Source organism: Ursus arctos, unplaced genomic scaffold (genome assembly GCF_023065955.2).
Source record: "Ursus arctos isolate Adak ecotype North America unplaced genomic scaffold, UrsArc2.0 scaffold_25, whole genome shotgun sequence".
Taxonomy (NCBI): domain Eukaryota; kingdom Metazoa; phylum Chordata; class Mammalia; order Carnivora; family Ursidae; genus Ursus; species Ursus arctos.
In genome coordinates this window covers 13,528,279-13,545,044 of record NW_026622930.1, presented here as the reverse complement: position 1 = coordinate 13,545,044, position 16,766 = coordinate 13,528,279, and the positions used below count along the sequence as shown (strand labels likewise).

Sequence of the window (16,766 nt, the reverse complement as noted above, 5' to 3'; positions counted from 1 at the left end):
CTTTCCCCCCATCACAGCTAAGGATACACGCAGGGATGCAGCTCTGCTCTCATCTCAGCACCTCTGAGACCAGAGAACATATCGAGACCACTTGCTGAGGATAAAATTGAAGTCCAGACATGCCACGTTCCCACAAGTTCAAATCCATTAACCTTACTTTCATGAACACCAAACGCTCATCAATTAGATGGCATCTAGATTAGCTGAAATTCCTGAATAATATATTCACTGATCTCAGCATGCCCTAGGAGACCCTTTACCATCTTGCCCAGGCTACCTTTCCGGCCCCCCTAGCAAACTTCCCGAGGCCTCCCCAAGGCAACAGACCCTTTCATACCTTTGGGCACATTGCCTGGAATGCGCTTCTCCTTTTTCTCCTACTGAAAGTTTACCTCTCCTTTCATATGCATTAACTCTTCTTTGAAGTCTTCCCTGATTTCTCCCAGTTGAGTCCCTTTTCTGTAACCCAACAGCCCTCTGTTCATAACACAATTGATTTTCTTTTTACATCTATTAAGTCCTATGGTAATTATTTGATCCCACGTCTGCCTGAGAAGCACTGAGGGGAAGCACTGTACATGGTTTAAAATTTTATCCCCAGTGTTTGGCATCATACCAGGCACATAGGAGGCAGGCAATACATGTTTGTTGAATAAGTACATAAAGTAATAGGAAGATGTTATTTCTAGTTTTCAGCAAAAAGCATTAAAATGTATGTTTTAAATGATCTCATCACTCTGTAAAACTAACGCCAAAAGGAGGTTACTTTCTATTCACCTAGCCAGCAAAATAAACCATCATTTTAGAAACTCTAATTTCTTAATACATAGGATATAGTAAAAAACAAAAGAAATCCAAAGAGAAAGGAAAGGCATGCATAATATTTGCTCTTCACTTATCATTGCATCTGATTTAGGGAAATGACAAAAAAAAAAAAAAAAAAACCCAGGACAATTCCTGGTTCAATGTGTGATTCGCATTCACACACACACACACACTCTCACACATACACACACACAAAAGTACTAAATTACACATGCAGAAAACGTATTGGTATTTGGAGCTATAAAGCAATTAGGTCTTTATTTCAGAATATTGCAGGATAAAAAGCAAACGTTCTTTAGTTTTTCCTAGCAGAAAATGTAGATTTCGATGGAATGTTTACTCCCACTTAAAAAGGACAACAATCTCATAACACAAATAACTCCATATACGTAATCAAGTTCTTTTACACTATTTTCCCACAGGATCATATACCTTGTTTTTTAAAGTCAACATTCTAAGGGTCATCAAGTAATATTAAGCCATGAAAACACATCCCCACTGCTCCCTCCACCCCCATGCCCTTAATTTGTCTGAATCCTCCACGGCAACACATATCCAAGTGCAAGTCCCTTTTCTACAAAGGGCAAAGTTTCATTCAGCTTGGCTCTCACGCTGCAGTAGTACAACCACTTCCCAAAGCCAGTGCATAACGGTTTGCTATTCGTAAAGCTCTGAAATGCAAACACATTAATGTAAGTTTTATACCTCTTGCTGCTCTTTACGTGGCCTAGAAATAAACAGTTTCGACTACTAGCTCCACCTGCTGTCAAAATATTCAAACCTAAAATCACCTCTTCCCAAAGACTTTCAATAATTCTATTGCCATCAGATTTCATACTCAATGACAAATGCATTACCTGTGTTCACCCCTGAAGTGAAAGAATATGTTCAGAAAATTCTAATTTCAAATATGATGTTGGGTCTCCTATGGACATTGTTCCACTAATAACAGCTACCTAAATACACTTGACTGTAGTTACACATTAGGATTGTAACAACATCACGAACCACACAGACCTATGTGTTTATCTGAGTTTATTATTATCTACAAAAGGTGTTCAGAAATCACCTGGGTAGTTGGACTCTATCAGTAGTTTGCAGACTTTTTTTTTAGCTGTAGGAAAGGGGGTTCTTTGTGAAACAAGAAAGTCTGATGTGTAGAGGAAATGAGGGAGAGCTATTTTGTTTAGAGCAAGGTGGCTTACACCATTCCCTGTCCAGCAGTGGCCCTGGAAGTGCCCCCACAGGACCTGGGATTGGGGACCGTCCATGCCTGAAGACCACTGGGACCAGTAATTTTTACAAATCCTTCCGGACTCTGCAAGTCTATGCATTTTCCATACCGCTGGAAAACACTTCTTTCCATTTTATAAACTACTCTTAGCAAAATGGACTCTTCCCCTGTTCTATAAAAAATATATATATTTTACTTTGCAAACCGCTTAATATATGTGATATAGATATGCCATGTACAGAGAAAGACTAGGAATGTTATCTTTTCTATTTTTTTGTTTGTAAGTAGTTTCCTAGGAGAATAATCATCTTTTACCACAGGGGTGGATATATTCAAAAAGTCCAATAAAACTATATAAATTTTTTGCTTGAAAGTTTCATTATGTATATATTTTTTTGTGGTTCACAAAACCAATGACCCTGAGCTTCAGGGCCAGTGCACACAGAGAAATCCTCTTGAAAATGAAGTCGTCTAGTTTTTGGCTATTACAGTGAGCTTAAATTAGAAACTGCAATAAACCTGGGGAGAGTGAAGGAGAAAACAATAAAAATGCCAGGTTATTTAGACTGTAAGTCTGGTCCTAGATTTAGGAGAAAAGGGAGGGTTCACATTCATTGTGCCATATATTAATTTTGTGGGGGCTTAAAAATGCCTAAAAATGAGGTTTTAAAAGGATTGAGTGGCTTTTTAAAAGGTATAATGTAAGCCGTCTCTAGCATGAGAAATAAAAATTCAGATTATGACTTCTAGAGGCCATGAGGGGGGAAACAATGGACAAAATGTGTTCCCATAAAAAGACTGAGGACAGAAGGCAAAAGTGGCATCAACAATGGTGAGATGTCCCTTATGTTAATCTGTTTTCTTTCTTTTTTTAGAGAGAGAGACAGCGTGCAAGCAAGCACACGTGCCCAGAAAGGGAGGGGAGGGCAGAGGAAGAGAATCTTAAGCAGGCTCCCTGCTGAGCATGGAACCCCACTCTTGGCTTGATCCCACAACCCTGAGATCACGACCTGAGCCAATATCAACCTGAGCCAAAATCAAGAGTGGGATGCTTAACCAACTGAGCCACCCAGGCATCCCCATCTGTTTTGTTTCTTAGGGTAAAAAAGAGAGAGAGAAACAAACAATACAACAGAGCCTTAACTATAGAGAACAAACTGACGGATGATGGAGGGGAGGTGGGTGGGGAAGATGGGGTAGATGGGTGATGGGGATTAAGGAGGGCACTTGTTATCATGGGCACGGGGAGTTGTATGTAAGTGATGAATCACTAAATTCTACTCCTGAAACTAATATTACACTGTATGGTTTTTGTTTGTTTGCTTTAAGATTTTATTTATTTGACACAGAGAGAGAGAGCACAAGTGGGCAGAGTGGCAGGCAGAGTGAGAGGGAGAAGCAGGCTCCCTGTGAGTAGAGAGCCTGACATGGGGCTAGATCCCGGGACTTGGGGATCATGACCTGAGCTGAAGGCAGCCACTTAACCCACTGAGCCACCCAGGCACCCCACACTGTATGTTAACTAACTAGAATTTACATAAAAACTTGAAACAAACAAAAACAATTGTGAGCTCTCACAGTAAAATGGATAAGTAAATTCAGAGGACTAACATTCCCTCCCACCCCCCACCCTCCCTACTCCCCCACCCCCCCTTCCTGAATGAAAGTAGGGGAATAAAGAGAAAAGAATCTATCTTAATGGAAGAAATCAAGTTTTACTATATCATTGGGAGGAAAATGAAGAATAAAAACAGGTTATAATAGAATAGAGAAATATGAACCAATAAAACCTTACTTCTATCAAACATGGACAGGAATTGTGACTTTTTTTATTGTGTACATCTCCTGCTCATAAAGCGTCAGAGGTTCATCCTCCCCTTTGTAGTTCAAAATCCTGATACGTTATTTTGGCATTTAAAGCTTCATTATTCCTTCTAGGCAAAGAGGTCCTCAATACCCCTTCTTAACGCAGCTTCCATCAGGGTAGCTTACTCTGCTGAACACAACTCATTTACAGGTCGACACCCCAAACTCCTTGCTGGTGCGAGAGGTAAAAATATTGCAAGGAGGGTGGATTCTGTCATGGCAGGACTCATTACTAACAGTGTGAGAGCTGATAGCTTTGGATATGCAGATCTGGGGGGTGGCTGGGCGGGGAAGAGGGGGTCTTCTAAGCCAGGATCTGGGAGAAGTCTTAGCCTCTGATGGTGGGCCCTGGGGGAAGGAGGTCTGAGAGAGAGCGTGCACAGGGGTGGACTGCAGACAGCCCACACAGAGGAGACAGATGGCCTTAACCAGGCGCTAACCAGGCCTTTTCCATCGCTAGCTGTGGAGAGGGAGGGCTAAAGCCCTTCTCTGTACTTAGCAAATGCCTCAGCATTTGACAGGACACCCGACGTTTATATGAACATGCAGTGTGCTGGGTAAGCAATCCGTGCTGAGCTCAGCCTCCACAGCAGCGCGGCAAAGCACGGAGAGCACCAGGGGCTGGGGGACAAGCACGCAGATGGCATCTGCCCTCATTCATCTCATTGAGTCCTCTTCTTTGCTTCTCCACCTTTGCAAATCCCACCCATCCTTTCCCCATCCAGCTCCGGCCCGCAACTCCTGTCTCCCTCCTCTTATCTCTTCGAGGTTTTCCTGTCCACAGTAATTATTTGACTTCCGGCCATAAATGAAGTGACAATACCCTTTTATCTTCCCTATCTTTGGTCAGTGTCTGTGTCTCCTAATTCTTTTCTACCCTACAGTGACACTTACTCAGCATCTTCTAAATGGGTAACGAAATAAATTAATTTAGGGGTCCTACGATTATGATTGCAAGATAAGGTAAGCATAATGTGTATGCATTTCCTGATCACAGAAAAGAACTAAGAGGTCAGTGAAATCTGAATTCAAACCAATAAAACCTTGCTAAACCTGTTCTACTTGGTTGCTTAGGTAGGAGCCCCAAACAAGAAAACATACACATCTAAAAAGGGGGTTTACAGTAGAACTTAAAACACCAGAAAATGGACAAATTTGGGAAAACAATACATTTCACGATCAACTCTTGGGCTCAAAACAACTCAAATGATATAGTAATAGATAGAAGTATATAAGCCAATTGGCCATTAAGCTCTTCCACAAATTGTTTTCCAATTGAACTAACACTGGAGAGCATGACTTAGTCAAACAGTCCATAATCACCACTATGATGAGTCAATTCCTTTGATTTTTCCATTGTTTAAGCTGAAGGTTAAAAGTTCCTGGAAAACTTCTTCTTTAAGTATGCAAGTGAAATATGTTGTTTTCAAAGGATACTATGAAAACAGGAAGGGGAAAAAAATCTGGATCTAATCACCTAGTGAAAAGAAAATTCTGAAGTACTCTTTTTCCCTAGGCATATTTGATTAAGGTTCCAGGATGAAAACACACCGACAGCTGTGTGAGGATTCAGGGGGGCAAAATTCACGCAGTTCTTATTCACGGCACTTGACATACTAAGCAAAAGTCCCCCAAATCTTATTTGTTGTTATTCATATAAAATGCTCAACAGTTTATCACACAATGAAGCCAAATCACTGGATATCACACGTGGTCTTTCTTTGCCCTTCGTGGAGCTGCTGAGACATGTTTGGCATTAAACCACTGGCCTGTAATGAAGAAAGTTTAAGGAAGAGCCTTACAAAATTCACTAGTGTATTTACTCAACAGTTTGTGAACATCAATGGCTACTCATGAGCCTCTCTTCCATGTGACGTCGGGAAAGAACTATATTAGGGAAAACTGTCTCTCTAGAGAACTAGTTTCTACTGCATGGACGCTAATCACTGGATTGTCATTCCCTATTTGTTCTGGACGTTAGGTAGCTCAGAACCAAATCTGACATCAACCTCTAACAGCAGTGGAGACCTTTCTGTGTACTGATCCACTCCTGATGTCAACTCATTGATGGAAGTTCCTGGGGGAGTGAACACTGGCCTTAACTCTGTCACAATGACTAGTACGACCCATGACACTATTAAAATCCATGGAAGGGTTTATCAAATGGTTGAGAGGGTAAGCTTGGAGATCAGACCACTGTAGTCTGCTACTTAGCTAGCTGGGCCACCCTAACTTAACCTGAGTTTCAGAATGTTAACTTATAAAATGAGGATAATCTTGATAGCATAGGTGTATTAAAGCGAACAATTCATGCGTGGTGCTCATCACAGAGTCTGCATGTGGTAAGCGTTCAGAAAGTCATAGCTGTAATTATTATCTATAATAAATATTGTTAACACATGGAGATATACTGCAAACAAATAAAGAACCATCAAATGCCAGGATAGAGATATTTTATTATTCCTCTCCAGAGCCTAATTTCCTCTTTCAAAAGAAGGAAACAAGTAAGTTTTCTAGGTCTCTTCTAGTTGAAACCTTCTTTTGTTCTCTATACCTAAAGAACGTATGAATTGCACCACAGACAACAAGGGTTATTAGGAAATACAACCCTTTGAAAGAGGTAGCAACGTACATATTAGAACCATCCCAACAGTGATCTGCTGCTTCTTAAACAAGAGGCTTGATTTTTTAGTCTCCCACTAATATAATTCCTTGTTTTTGGTGCCTAAACAGTTTTTGCTGATACCTGCTTGTTAGACATTAAAATGGCTTCTTGCTACTTGTGGCTACCCTCAAATTCTCCCAGTGTGACTTTCCTGGAGACACTCTACTCTTGCTTCTTATGGCTTTGACTTCATTTTCACTCTTCTTAATTTTCACAAGGAAAATCTACAGAAACGACCTGCCTTTTAGAGAGACCAGAAGCTCCTGGGAAGTAGGACCTAGGCACCTAGGTCCTGTGTTTAGGTACTGTGTGAAGTGTGTGCCTGGTTAAGACTCTGCCAAGTCAGGATCAATCCAGATGTGAGTCTGGACCTCACCCAGGAAGCTGGGCAGCAACTGGGCCTGCACAGAGAATTCTTTACGGTAGCATGCTAAAGACCTGGCATGGCCTTGTCTGGATGTAGAAAGAACCACAGCTAGCTGGAGAACTCCCACGTCATGGCTACCAAGAACAACCCTGGAAAAATGGGATTACCTAAATAAATAGCTTCCAGAAAGCCAAGGCCAATATTTCAGTCCTTCTTCAGGATCAAAACATTAACGAGAGAGATCATACATTTGACAAAACATTAAAGCTGTGCATAAACCCTCTTCCTGCATGAAAAATAACACATAAAAGGTGACTCATGTATGGAAAGAGTGAAAAGAAGGAGCTGATGGTCTGAAATTGGTTCAGGAGTGAAGAGTTCTAACAGAAAAAAATTATGTTAGAAGCAATCAGAGTTCAGCAATGATTTCTTGCTAGGATGACTTTTTTACTCTTTCTTTTGACTATTTGTGGTCTTGAGTCTCCCTTTCAAGGGAACGCAAATTAAAGCTAGCTGGAAAGGTAGTACCCTGACTTTAAGTCTATTCCTTTAATCTTGATGGTAGCGATGCTCTGAGAAGGTTAATTTGCCATTGATATCAAGACCAGAAGAAGAAGGAGAGGAAAAAAAGAAGAAGAAAGAAAAGAAAGAGGAAAAAAAAAAGAAGAAGAAGGGAAAAGACTGGAAACCTGCAGACTGAGGAGAGTCTTCTGACACGAATTTTGGAGCAAGGTGCTAAGCACCTCCACTGTGATCTCATTCCTCCCCCTTCTTCCCCTGAATTTCTCAGAGGACTAAGTTACTTTGTAACCTTTTGAAATGTACCTTAAAATTAATTATTAGGAAAAGATGCTGTGAAAAGAAGCATCTCCATGATCTGATTGAGAAGCGGATGTGAGAGAGATGTAATATCCTAATATTAAATGCAGGAAAATGCATACAGGACCAGGCCCAGGAGCAAATCATCAAAGTCAGAAAGGCCTCACAGGGAAAGAAAACCTTCTGTGTGAAGGCAAATCCTCAGTTTAGAATCAGAGAATACACATTAGGGAGAAGATCTATGAAAATAATGATCGGAGAGTGCCTCTGGCAGCAGCCCACCTGCTATAGCAGAAAAGTGGCACGTTGAACCAGCGCTGGGTGTATAATGTGTGCGTAAGACCTTCACTCAGACAGAATCACTCACTGTCAGGGGGCTGTTATGGAGAGAAACCTTATCAATGCAAAAAATGTGGGAAATCCTTCTGCCAGAAGACAGGAATCTTTTTGATTAGAAAATTCCCATAGAAACCCACAGGAAAAAAAAATGTAGGCAAGGCATCATCAAGAAGTTACAACTAATTGAAAACTACAGAGTATGAGTTGAATATTCTGAAAGTGCAAAAATTTTTATAAGAAATTAAAAACCTGGGGAAATTCCATCAAGAGTTTGTTAAAAACATATTCTCCTGCCAATAATTTGTTCTAAGAGTCATGATTCATACGCGATTCCAGACCTTGTATACAGACCATGATTCATATGTGATTCCAGACCTTGTATTCCAGTAAACTCCTTTGTAAATCTAACCTTTATAAATAAAAAGATTTTTAGGGGCACCTGGCTGGCTCATTCAGAAGAGCACTCTATCTCACTAGATGGTTTCATCCATTCCCGTGGCTTCAAAAACCATCTACATGCCAATGACTCCCAAATTTACTTCAGCCCACAGCTTTCCTCTGAATTCCGTATTCACACAGCCTGAGTGCCCTGACATCACTGACTGAAATGTCCTCAACATATGCAAAAGTGAACTCCGAGTCTCCCCCAACCCCAAACATTCCCCCGCCCCGCGCCGGCTTTCCATTTGAGTGCCACTTCAGTTCATCTAAGTCAGAAAATCCCCATAATCAGTTGGATGTTGACATTACAAGCAACGTTTTCTCTTTATGCTTTGCAATGGTTTAAAAGTCCCCTACAGTAAACATATATACTTACGAATACATTAAAGAATCAAAACCTCTTTCTTTGAAACAGAACAAAGATGTGCTTTATAATCTCTATTTTTGTTCTTAATTTTCACTTTATGAATGTCTAAAAATTAATATTAAGTTTCATATTACCAGAAGTTTTTGGATTTACTGAAGACATCACGGAATCAGCTTCTATCTAGAAAAGAAGAAACAACAGCACATATAATTTCATCAAATGTTTTCACAGTGCGAGTTCTTCATTCCTGAGGTGTGGGGAAGGATTGTATTTTATGAGAAACCAACTGTCTTGAGTTCGGCAGATAAGTAATATCACAAGACAGCTGTAATAGTCTTTTTTTTAAAAAAAAAATTTTATTCTTCCATCTATAACTAGGGTAGGGGGAATGGGTGAAATACGTGATGGGGATTAAGGAGGTCATTTGTTGTCACGAGCACCAGGTGTTGTATGGAGCTGTTGAATGACTATATTGTACAACTGAAACTAATTACTACACTGTTAACTAACTGGGATTTAAACAAAAACTTAAAAAAATAAAATAAAAAATAAGGTGGTATTAAAGCAAAAAATATCTCTATATAAGATACAATATGCTAATCTGCTACAGACTCTAATGGCCCCAAAACTATTCCATTGACCAAAACAGTTTAAGCATATATCATCAACTTGGCTGTCACACATGCAGCATAACCTAAAAGGTGACCTTTCTATTTTAGACAAATACAAGCAATTATTGCAATGAGCTCGATGGCTTTATTTTTTTTAACTTTTTCCCCTGATTATAAAAGTAACATGATGTAGAAAACATGAAAAATATAAAAAAAAAAAACGTGAGGAACATTTTTAAGAACAGCCATCCAATGAGAACCACTATTAACATTTTGGCCTAGTCTGCGTTTTTCCCCCTATGGCTTTTCAAACATATTTCAGAACACACCCCATATAAGATTCAGGAAACTGCTTTCGCTATGTATTAAAATATAAGCATCTTCCTGTATGGTTACAAGGGACTTGTAAACATTATGGAATTAGAACCTTGGCAACCCCTTACAGTCTTTCTGCCTTGGATTCCATGCCCTGCACTTTCCTGGTTCCTCTTGCCCCTGCCAGGTGGTTCCCACTGCATCTTCTTCGTGGAGCCCCTGCCTACCCTGAAATGGTGGTACCCCCCAGTGGTTTACTCTCTTGCACTCTGCACACTGTTCTTGGGCAACGCCACCCAGTCTCATGTTCTGAGCTATCACCTGTAAACTGAGGAGTCTGAATCTGTTTCCAGCCCTTTCCTCTCAATTCTTCACCCAGTTCCAGATTCCTGCATTTACAAGGGGTGGCACGATCTGAGAGCAGGTCTTTACCACCAGAACCTCAACACCAGCACAGTATTTAATGAGTGAATTCACTCAGGATGTGCCCAGCTGCCTCAAACTTAACGTGCCCCAAACTGAACTCACTGACTTTCCCCCAAGCCTACTCCTCAGTTTTCCTACTTGGTGGCATTTACTATTGCCTCAGTCCCGGTTTCACACTCTTTTCTTATGACCAACCACATCTAATCACCAGGGCATAACATCTCCCAACACCATAAAATGCTTCCAGACACTTCATGTCAGAGGAGGCTAGCGAGCTCTTCTAGTCTAAGTGATGCCTAAACTACTTTCCATTAGAATTAGAAGACCCTCTTCCTTGTCCCCTTCACTTTGGGTTCTTTCTGTTCTTCATCCTAGTATTCATCACAGAATTTTATAAGTCTCTTTACACTAAATTGTGAACCACTTCACAGTAGGGGCTATATTTCATTCACCTTTATATCGCTAGCAACTAGCAAGTGTTCATTTTATTAAATAGGAACACTTCATAAATTCTATTGTGTAAACAATTGCATGAGTGTATAAATGATTTATTACATGTCATGTATTCAGTAAATATTTCATTTGCTCAAAAGCAATATTCAAAAATAAAACCCCAGGGGCGCCTGGCTGGCTCAGTTGTTGAAGCATGCAGCTCTTGATCTTGGGGTTGTGAGTTCAAGCCCCACATTGGATGTAGAGATTACTAAAAAATAAAATCTTTAAAAATAAATAAATAAAATAAAATAAAACCCTAAACCTCAAGCTATTATAAAAGTAAAAATGTGCTACATTTCACAGAGGGTATCTGTTGTCATTTATTTAACACAAGTTCGCATACAAATGATTGACAGGTGTACAGGTGATTTGCTATACTTTACTGTTTAATGATCTGCAGTCAGACATTTAATTAAAAAACGAAATCCAAAACCTCAACCAGGTATGAGAATAAAAGTAAAAAATATGTTAAATTTCATGGACTGTACATATGCGTGTTACCACATCACTGTACTTGTCATTCAGTTCCTCACTTATATTCTGAAATTAAATTCAGTAGATTCAGGAATGATAAAAGCAGAATGAAACCAACTATCCTTCCAGCTGAACACAGGTTAAATACAATGCTTTAAAGGCTATATCCATTTAGCTGACTTATTTGAAATTCTAGCTGAAATGACTGCAGGTGAATGGGAGAGGTGCAATTTCTGGGAGTCAGCTCTGAATACTTCTCTGAGCTCCACGATTAGCATCTCAGCAACCAAGCATTTGCTAGGAGGTGAACCACTCTGAGCCCACCTGGTCTGTTCATGGGACATGTTTGTGTCAACAGAACTTCTTTACCGTGAAGTTGTGAGGCATTTAAGCGTAATGAGGGATGGGGTAGTGAGATGTCACATGCTCCCTGGCTTTGCTGGGCTTGCAATCTGATAGAGCCCGCATGAGGAACGGCGGGGCCAAACTAGCTTAAGGAGGGCACGAGGAAGGGCATTCCAGGCAAAGCCCTCTGTTTGATGGCTGCAACTGAATTTCTTAAAGCTGGATAAGATCTTATCTCTGATTAATTCCAGTTCAGCTTCTTAACAAGAAGGATCCACCACTAGAATCAATGTAACAAGGGGAGCAGGAAATCTGTCCTCCCAAAGCAGCACGCTCCTTGAAGCTCGCTCAACTCTCCTTGTGAGTGAATAAGTGCAAACTTTCCTGGAAAATAATATCCAAAAAAAGTTCAAATGTACCTAGCAATTGTACTCCCAGGAATTTATCCCATATACAGCCACAAGTATAGATATACATATAAAAGGATACTCAACACAACAATGTTTGTAGGAGTGAAAAATAATGAAGGCAATCTAAATGACAAAGACAGGAAACTGGCTAAAGAGAATACTATGCAACTAGTTTTTAAAATGTGGTGGTGTGTGCTTTTATGTTCACTAAGTGAAAAAAGCAAAATAAAATAGGTATACTAGGTACCCACTTATGTTTTTAATAGAATGCTAGGCATGTTTGTTATACATAAGAAATTTTGGAACGACACACAAAAAATTGTTAATAATGGTAACCCCTGAGGAGTGGGACTCGTTGGTAGCAAAGGAAGGGATTAAAATCCCATTGAACTTTATACTTTTCCCAGACCATCTAAATTTTTTTGCCTATGTAAACGTTTTAGTTTTATAATTTTTAAATGAATTCCTATTACCAATACCGCCTCCCAGCCTTCCCTCTTGACACCTCCCTACATCTTGCATTTATTATAAGCCTGGTGGTGAGAAAGGCTTCATGAACTCTTAATTCATCCCTGAGTTAGGTTCTTAGAAAGAACTGGACACATCTCTGAAATCGCTCTGAGAGGCAGTGACTTTAAACATCCTAAACTAGCCACTGCACTTAGAATCCACCCACTCTTGTATTGCCTGCCCCATTCCCAAATAGATGAAGAGAGCTCTACCTTGGAGGGCTTGTACCCAAACAGCATTACAACAGCAACTTTAAAGTCCTCTCTGCTTAGATAGCCTTTATTATCTTCATCGCATGCCTTAAATACCTAAAGAACATTAAATAGCTTCAGTTAGACCAAAACCGTTTGTTCTATTACTTTTATTACTAGTTTATACTAAATTTAAAACTCTAAAATGTAAAACTCGGCTGAGCAGAAGGGCTCGGAAATGGGAGTTGCATTATCCTAATTCTATTTCTCAAGAACTTTTAATGTGCTAAAATTTACCTCCCCGGCCCCGCAATGTGCAAACGACTTACTCGCTAGACTGACGCAAATTAATTCCTTTAAACCACTGGGATAAATTCTACCCAAAATTCAGTCCTAGAATCAGGATGGTGAAACAGATATAAGGTTAGAGGTTACTATTAACAAACTAAAAAAAATTTAAAAAATAACTAAAAAACTAAAAAAACTTAAAAAAAAAACTAAAGCGGGGAAAAGAAGGACCTTGGAAGTAGCCAGAACACTGGACAGGGAGCGAGAAGCCTCGCAGCCCTCGGCTCAGTCATTAACCATGGGCCTTCTGAAAGACAGTCCAGTCCTTGTCAGTGCAACAGAGCTGAGCGAGACCTGGCGGGTGACGGAAATGGGAGCCCTTGGTCAAGTTCGAGTCCGAGAATCAGCCCTCCGGACACCTACTTCCACCCACTTCTTGTGTTCTGAAGGGCTGGCTTCCCACGTCCGTGGCCGGGCCCTGGCCTCGGAGAAAAACATCGCGACCACCACAAACGAATCGAGACCAGAGAAGCCGAAACCTCCGCCGCCAAAACCCGGTTGCTGTAAACCTCTGGCTCTGGTCAACGCAGCTAAGGAAGCCGAACTTGGCTGGGCAACTCCAACGTCTTCTCCCATTGGACGGCCTGCTAGCCACTGGCGTTGATCCCGCGGTTCTATTGGCCAGAGGCTTTAGGCCGTTTCCTTGGAACTGCCTATGGCGGAGAGGCTCGTGGGGCCGCTCCGAGCCTTGGCACCGCCTTGCTCGTCCCCTTAACTCCTTGCGCGCCGCTGGGATAGAGTTCACTTAGGTCCTGCTTCAATCTCTTTTGCAAGGTTCTTTTCTGCCCCCACACCTTGCAATAAGTCCGGAATTCACGCGCATATCAGCAAGTCAAGTCATTGGGGTCGACTCTTCCAGGGCAGTTACTATGGTCTGTTTTGTCCTCCCGATATTCCTTCACCAAGTAGATGTTCAGTAAAGGAACCAAGTCCTTAGGACTTTTATGATGTGGGAAACAAAGCCAGAAGGAAAAGTAAATTAAATGTTCTTATAACCTGCAGCCCATTGACAATGACTTGATGCCGGCAGAGTTTAACATTCCCCCCGGAAGCTCCCAACTGTCTTAATGTTAATGCCTTGCTAGAGGCAAAACAACCTTAGCTTGACAATAGCAAAGCCTCTTTTATGTGGGGAGTACTCTTTTGCAAATGAAAGTCCTTTGGAAATTTCCCCTGTCTTTACCTCCCCCCAACTCCTCACAATACCCTGGCAGCAGCTCTTCCAGCCCCCAGGTCCTGTCCCCGAGTTTAATCAAACCACTCTTTTGCACTGAAGGCATCTCAAGAAATCTTCCTAAGCCACCAGTTCCAGACTCCAGTAACACTATTCCAAAAAATCACATCAGTTTACACCAAGCTGTTTCACTAAGTCCTCTAGAAGTGCCTAGTTTGAAAGCAACTCTGAGAATAAATGTTATAAACATTATTAAAGCCAAGGAATATGGATGGGGAGGATTCCGTTTTGCAAAGGAGTTTTAGACCCCTCTCTCTTCTGGCAAAACAGTAAAATTAAAAACACACGTTTCAAAGAAGAAACAGGTATTCGCGGTTGAGTATGATGTAAGCTCACGTACCCTTTTATTTTACAGCAGGTTTTACAACTTTGCGCCCCCAGCAAGCCCGCTCCTCCGGGATACAGGTCTCAGCCCACAGCTGCCTCGAACCTCAGCTAATCCTCTTTCTGCCTTTAAGTAAATACCCCCTGCCTGGAGCTCCGGGCGGCTGAACCAGTCTATGAGAATCCCGGCACAGGGGATGACTTTCACCCATTAACTAAGGGAGGAGAGAGAGAACACTTAATTTTCTCCCTCCTCCTTTTACAAGAAGCGGTCAGCAGGTGAGCCGAGAGCTGGTGACTGCCGGGACCTCCCTTCCACCCACTCCTGCGGAAGCCTCCGGCAGGCCCTCAGGATCCAGAGGTCTTTAGGACCCAGCGGCGGGCGTCCCGGAAAGGGAAGGGGCAGGGCCACAGGGCGCGAGCCCCGGCCGGGAGGGTTTAAACTGCGCGCAGGCGCGGGCGGCAGAAAACACAGCGCGAAGCAGCGGGTTGCTTGAGTTTTCGTTTGTTAGTTCGGCTGCTGTGGGCTCTGGAAGCTCCAGGTGCGTATCCGGCACGTGCGGGAGCCAGACCCGCGGGACTCTGTCCTTTATGCCTGGGCTTCTCGGGTCCTGCGAATTCTGAGGCCCAGTGGGGCTGGAGGTAGAGTCTGAGGGAAGCCAAGTATCAGCTAAAGACGCTGGGGAAGGTCCCCTCTGGGCCTCGGCTTCGTCAGTCAGAACATGTCGGGCGCAGGCGTCGCGGAGAGGCGAAGTCGGCCGGGGGCGTGGGTGTGAGGGGTCCCAGCGCTCGGGTTCTTACTCCGGCTTCTCCTCGCGTCGGGTAGGCGGTGTCGGCAGGCAGCGATGCTGGAGCGCGTGGGGCGCCTACCCTGTGCCAGGCACTGGAAGTTTCTGGGCCAGGTTGCCCTGTACGCGGAGCCAGTCATTTGCGGGACTCAGTATATAGACTTAGTGCGAGTTTGAACGGAGTTTTTTCCCGGCAAAACTCTTCTAAGGGTGCTGGGCCTGGGGTCGGCGCCCAGAAGCCCCTGTCTTTGCTGCGTCCGCGTACCCTGAATCGGCCGCTTTCCTCCGGCCCCACCGCCCTTGCAGGACCACCTCACTCCAGGTTCGTCTCCCTCCAAACCATTCTCACGGAGTGAGGAATGGTAGTAGTTTAGAAAGGTAAATCGGGCTACTGTTCTCTCCCGTTTGTTAAAGCCTTTCGGTGCCGCCCCCGCCCCCCCTTCTTAGACTGAAATCCAGGATCTTTAACACTTACCTTACTCTTTCCCACCACCTTCATTCTGAACTGTATTCCTTGCCCAAATTCCTTTTTCTAATCCAAGAGATTTTACAACTTTGTTCCCGCCTCCTGGCCTTTGCAGACTGGGTTGCCTCTATTTGGAATACCGCCCTTTATTCGGCTGGTTCTTTTTTCATGCTCCAGATCTCACTTAAATGTTACTTATCCAAAGAGTAGTCCAAAGTAAGGACGTCCGTGTTAACTCTTATACACCTGTAAAATGCAACCAATGTTTGGAAAGATAGCTTGGTTTTTCTCTTTGTGTTGATCTGTTTTTTTTTCCGCCTGAAATATCACTCCTGGGACAGAAACCGTTTTTATATTAACTCCTTATCACCAGTGCTAGACACAAAGTAAGTGCTCATTAAGTACCTGTTGCATGAGTGACTCCTGGAAGAAGGTATGTTACTCATTTTACAGAGAAGGAACCTGTGGCTTGGCAGTGAAATAACGTGCCCAACTGCCTGTTTACCACCTACTAATGACTGGATTTGAAGTTGGGATCCATGTTTACCCACAGGTGGCCACACAGGGACTCTGTCCTCCTGATGGTCTGCATGCTCTACGAACAGAGTGCTACGGTCCATCTTGGTAACCAAACTTGTAATGTGTCCTCAGTTTCTTTAAAAGAACAAAACTTTGACAATTTGAGCACAGACGCTTGGGTTAAATAATTTTTCTCTGGGTCTTGTACGAAATTATTTTTAAATCACAGTAAGAAACTTCCTTAGCTATCTGGAAAATGTACTTAGGCCTTTACACTTGAATTGGTGAGATTTTGTAGGTAACAAAATCAAAAGTACTTCATCTAGTTTCTTAAATAGAAACTCGATTCTGGTTTGGAAAACAAGTGTTTTGCCTCAGTGCAAGTTC

General features: G+C 42.2%; 2 protein-coding genes across 6 annotated transcripts in view; one reads left to right on the top strand and one right to left on the bottom strand.

Annotated features, from left to right (window-relative positions):
* The window catches only part of EFCAB11 (EF-hand calcium binding domain 11), a 140,372-nt gene extending 126,755 nt beyond the window's left edge, over positions 1-13,617 (bottom strand). The window contains exons 1-3 of one of the 3 annotated variants that reach the window (XM_026515466.4): positions 13,412-13,617; positions 12,722-12,817; positions 9,058-9,103 (exon numbers count right to left, since the gene is read on the bottom strand). In XM_026515466.4, coding sequence (XP_026371251.4) covers positions 9,058-9,103; positions 12,722-12,817; positions 13,412-13,486 — 217 coding nt within the window. In that variant the 5' untranslated portion in view covers positions 13,487-13,617. The remainder of the gene's footprint in view (positions 1-9,057; positions 9,104-12,721; positions 12,818-13,411) is intronic. The other 2 variants (XM_057318476.1, XM_026515470.4) reach the window with 2 other exon arrangements.
* Positions 13,618-15,011: 1,394 nt separating this feature from the next.
* Positions 15,012-16,766, top strand: part of TDP1 (tyrosyl-DNA phosphodiesterase 1) — an 87,776-nt gene continuing 86,021 nt past the window's right edge. Inside the window, exon 1 of one of the 3 annotated variants that reach the window (XM_026515465.4) lies at positions 15,012-15,148. The gene's annotated coding sequence lies outside the window, so the exon portion shown is untranslated. The remainder of the gene's footprint in view (positions 15,149-16,766) is intronic. The other 2 variants (XM_048219994.2, XM_057318475.1) reach the window with 2 other exon arrangements.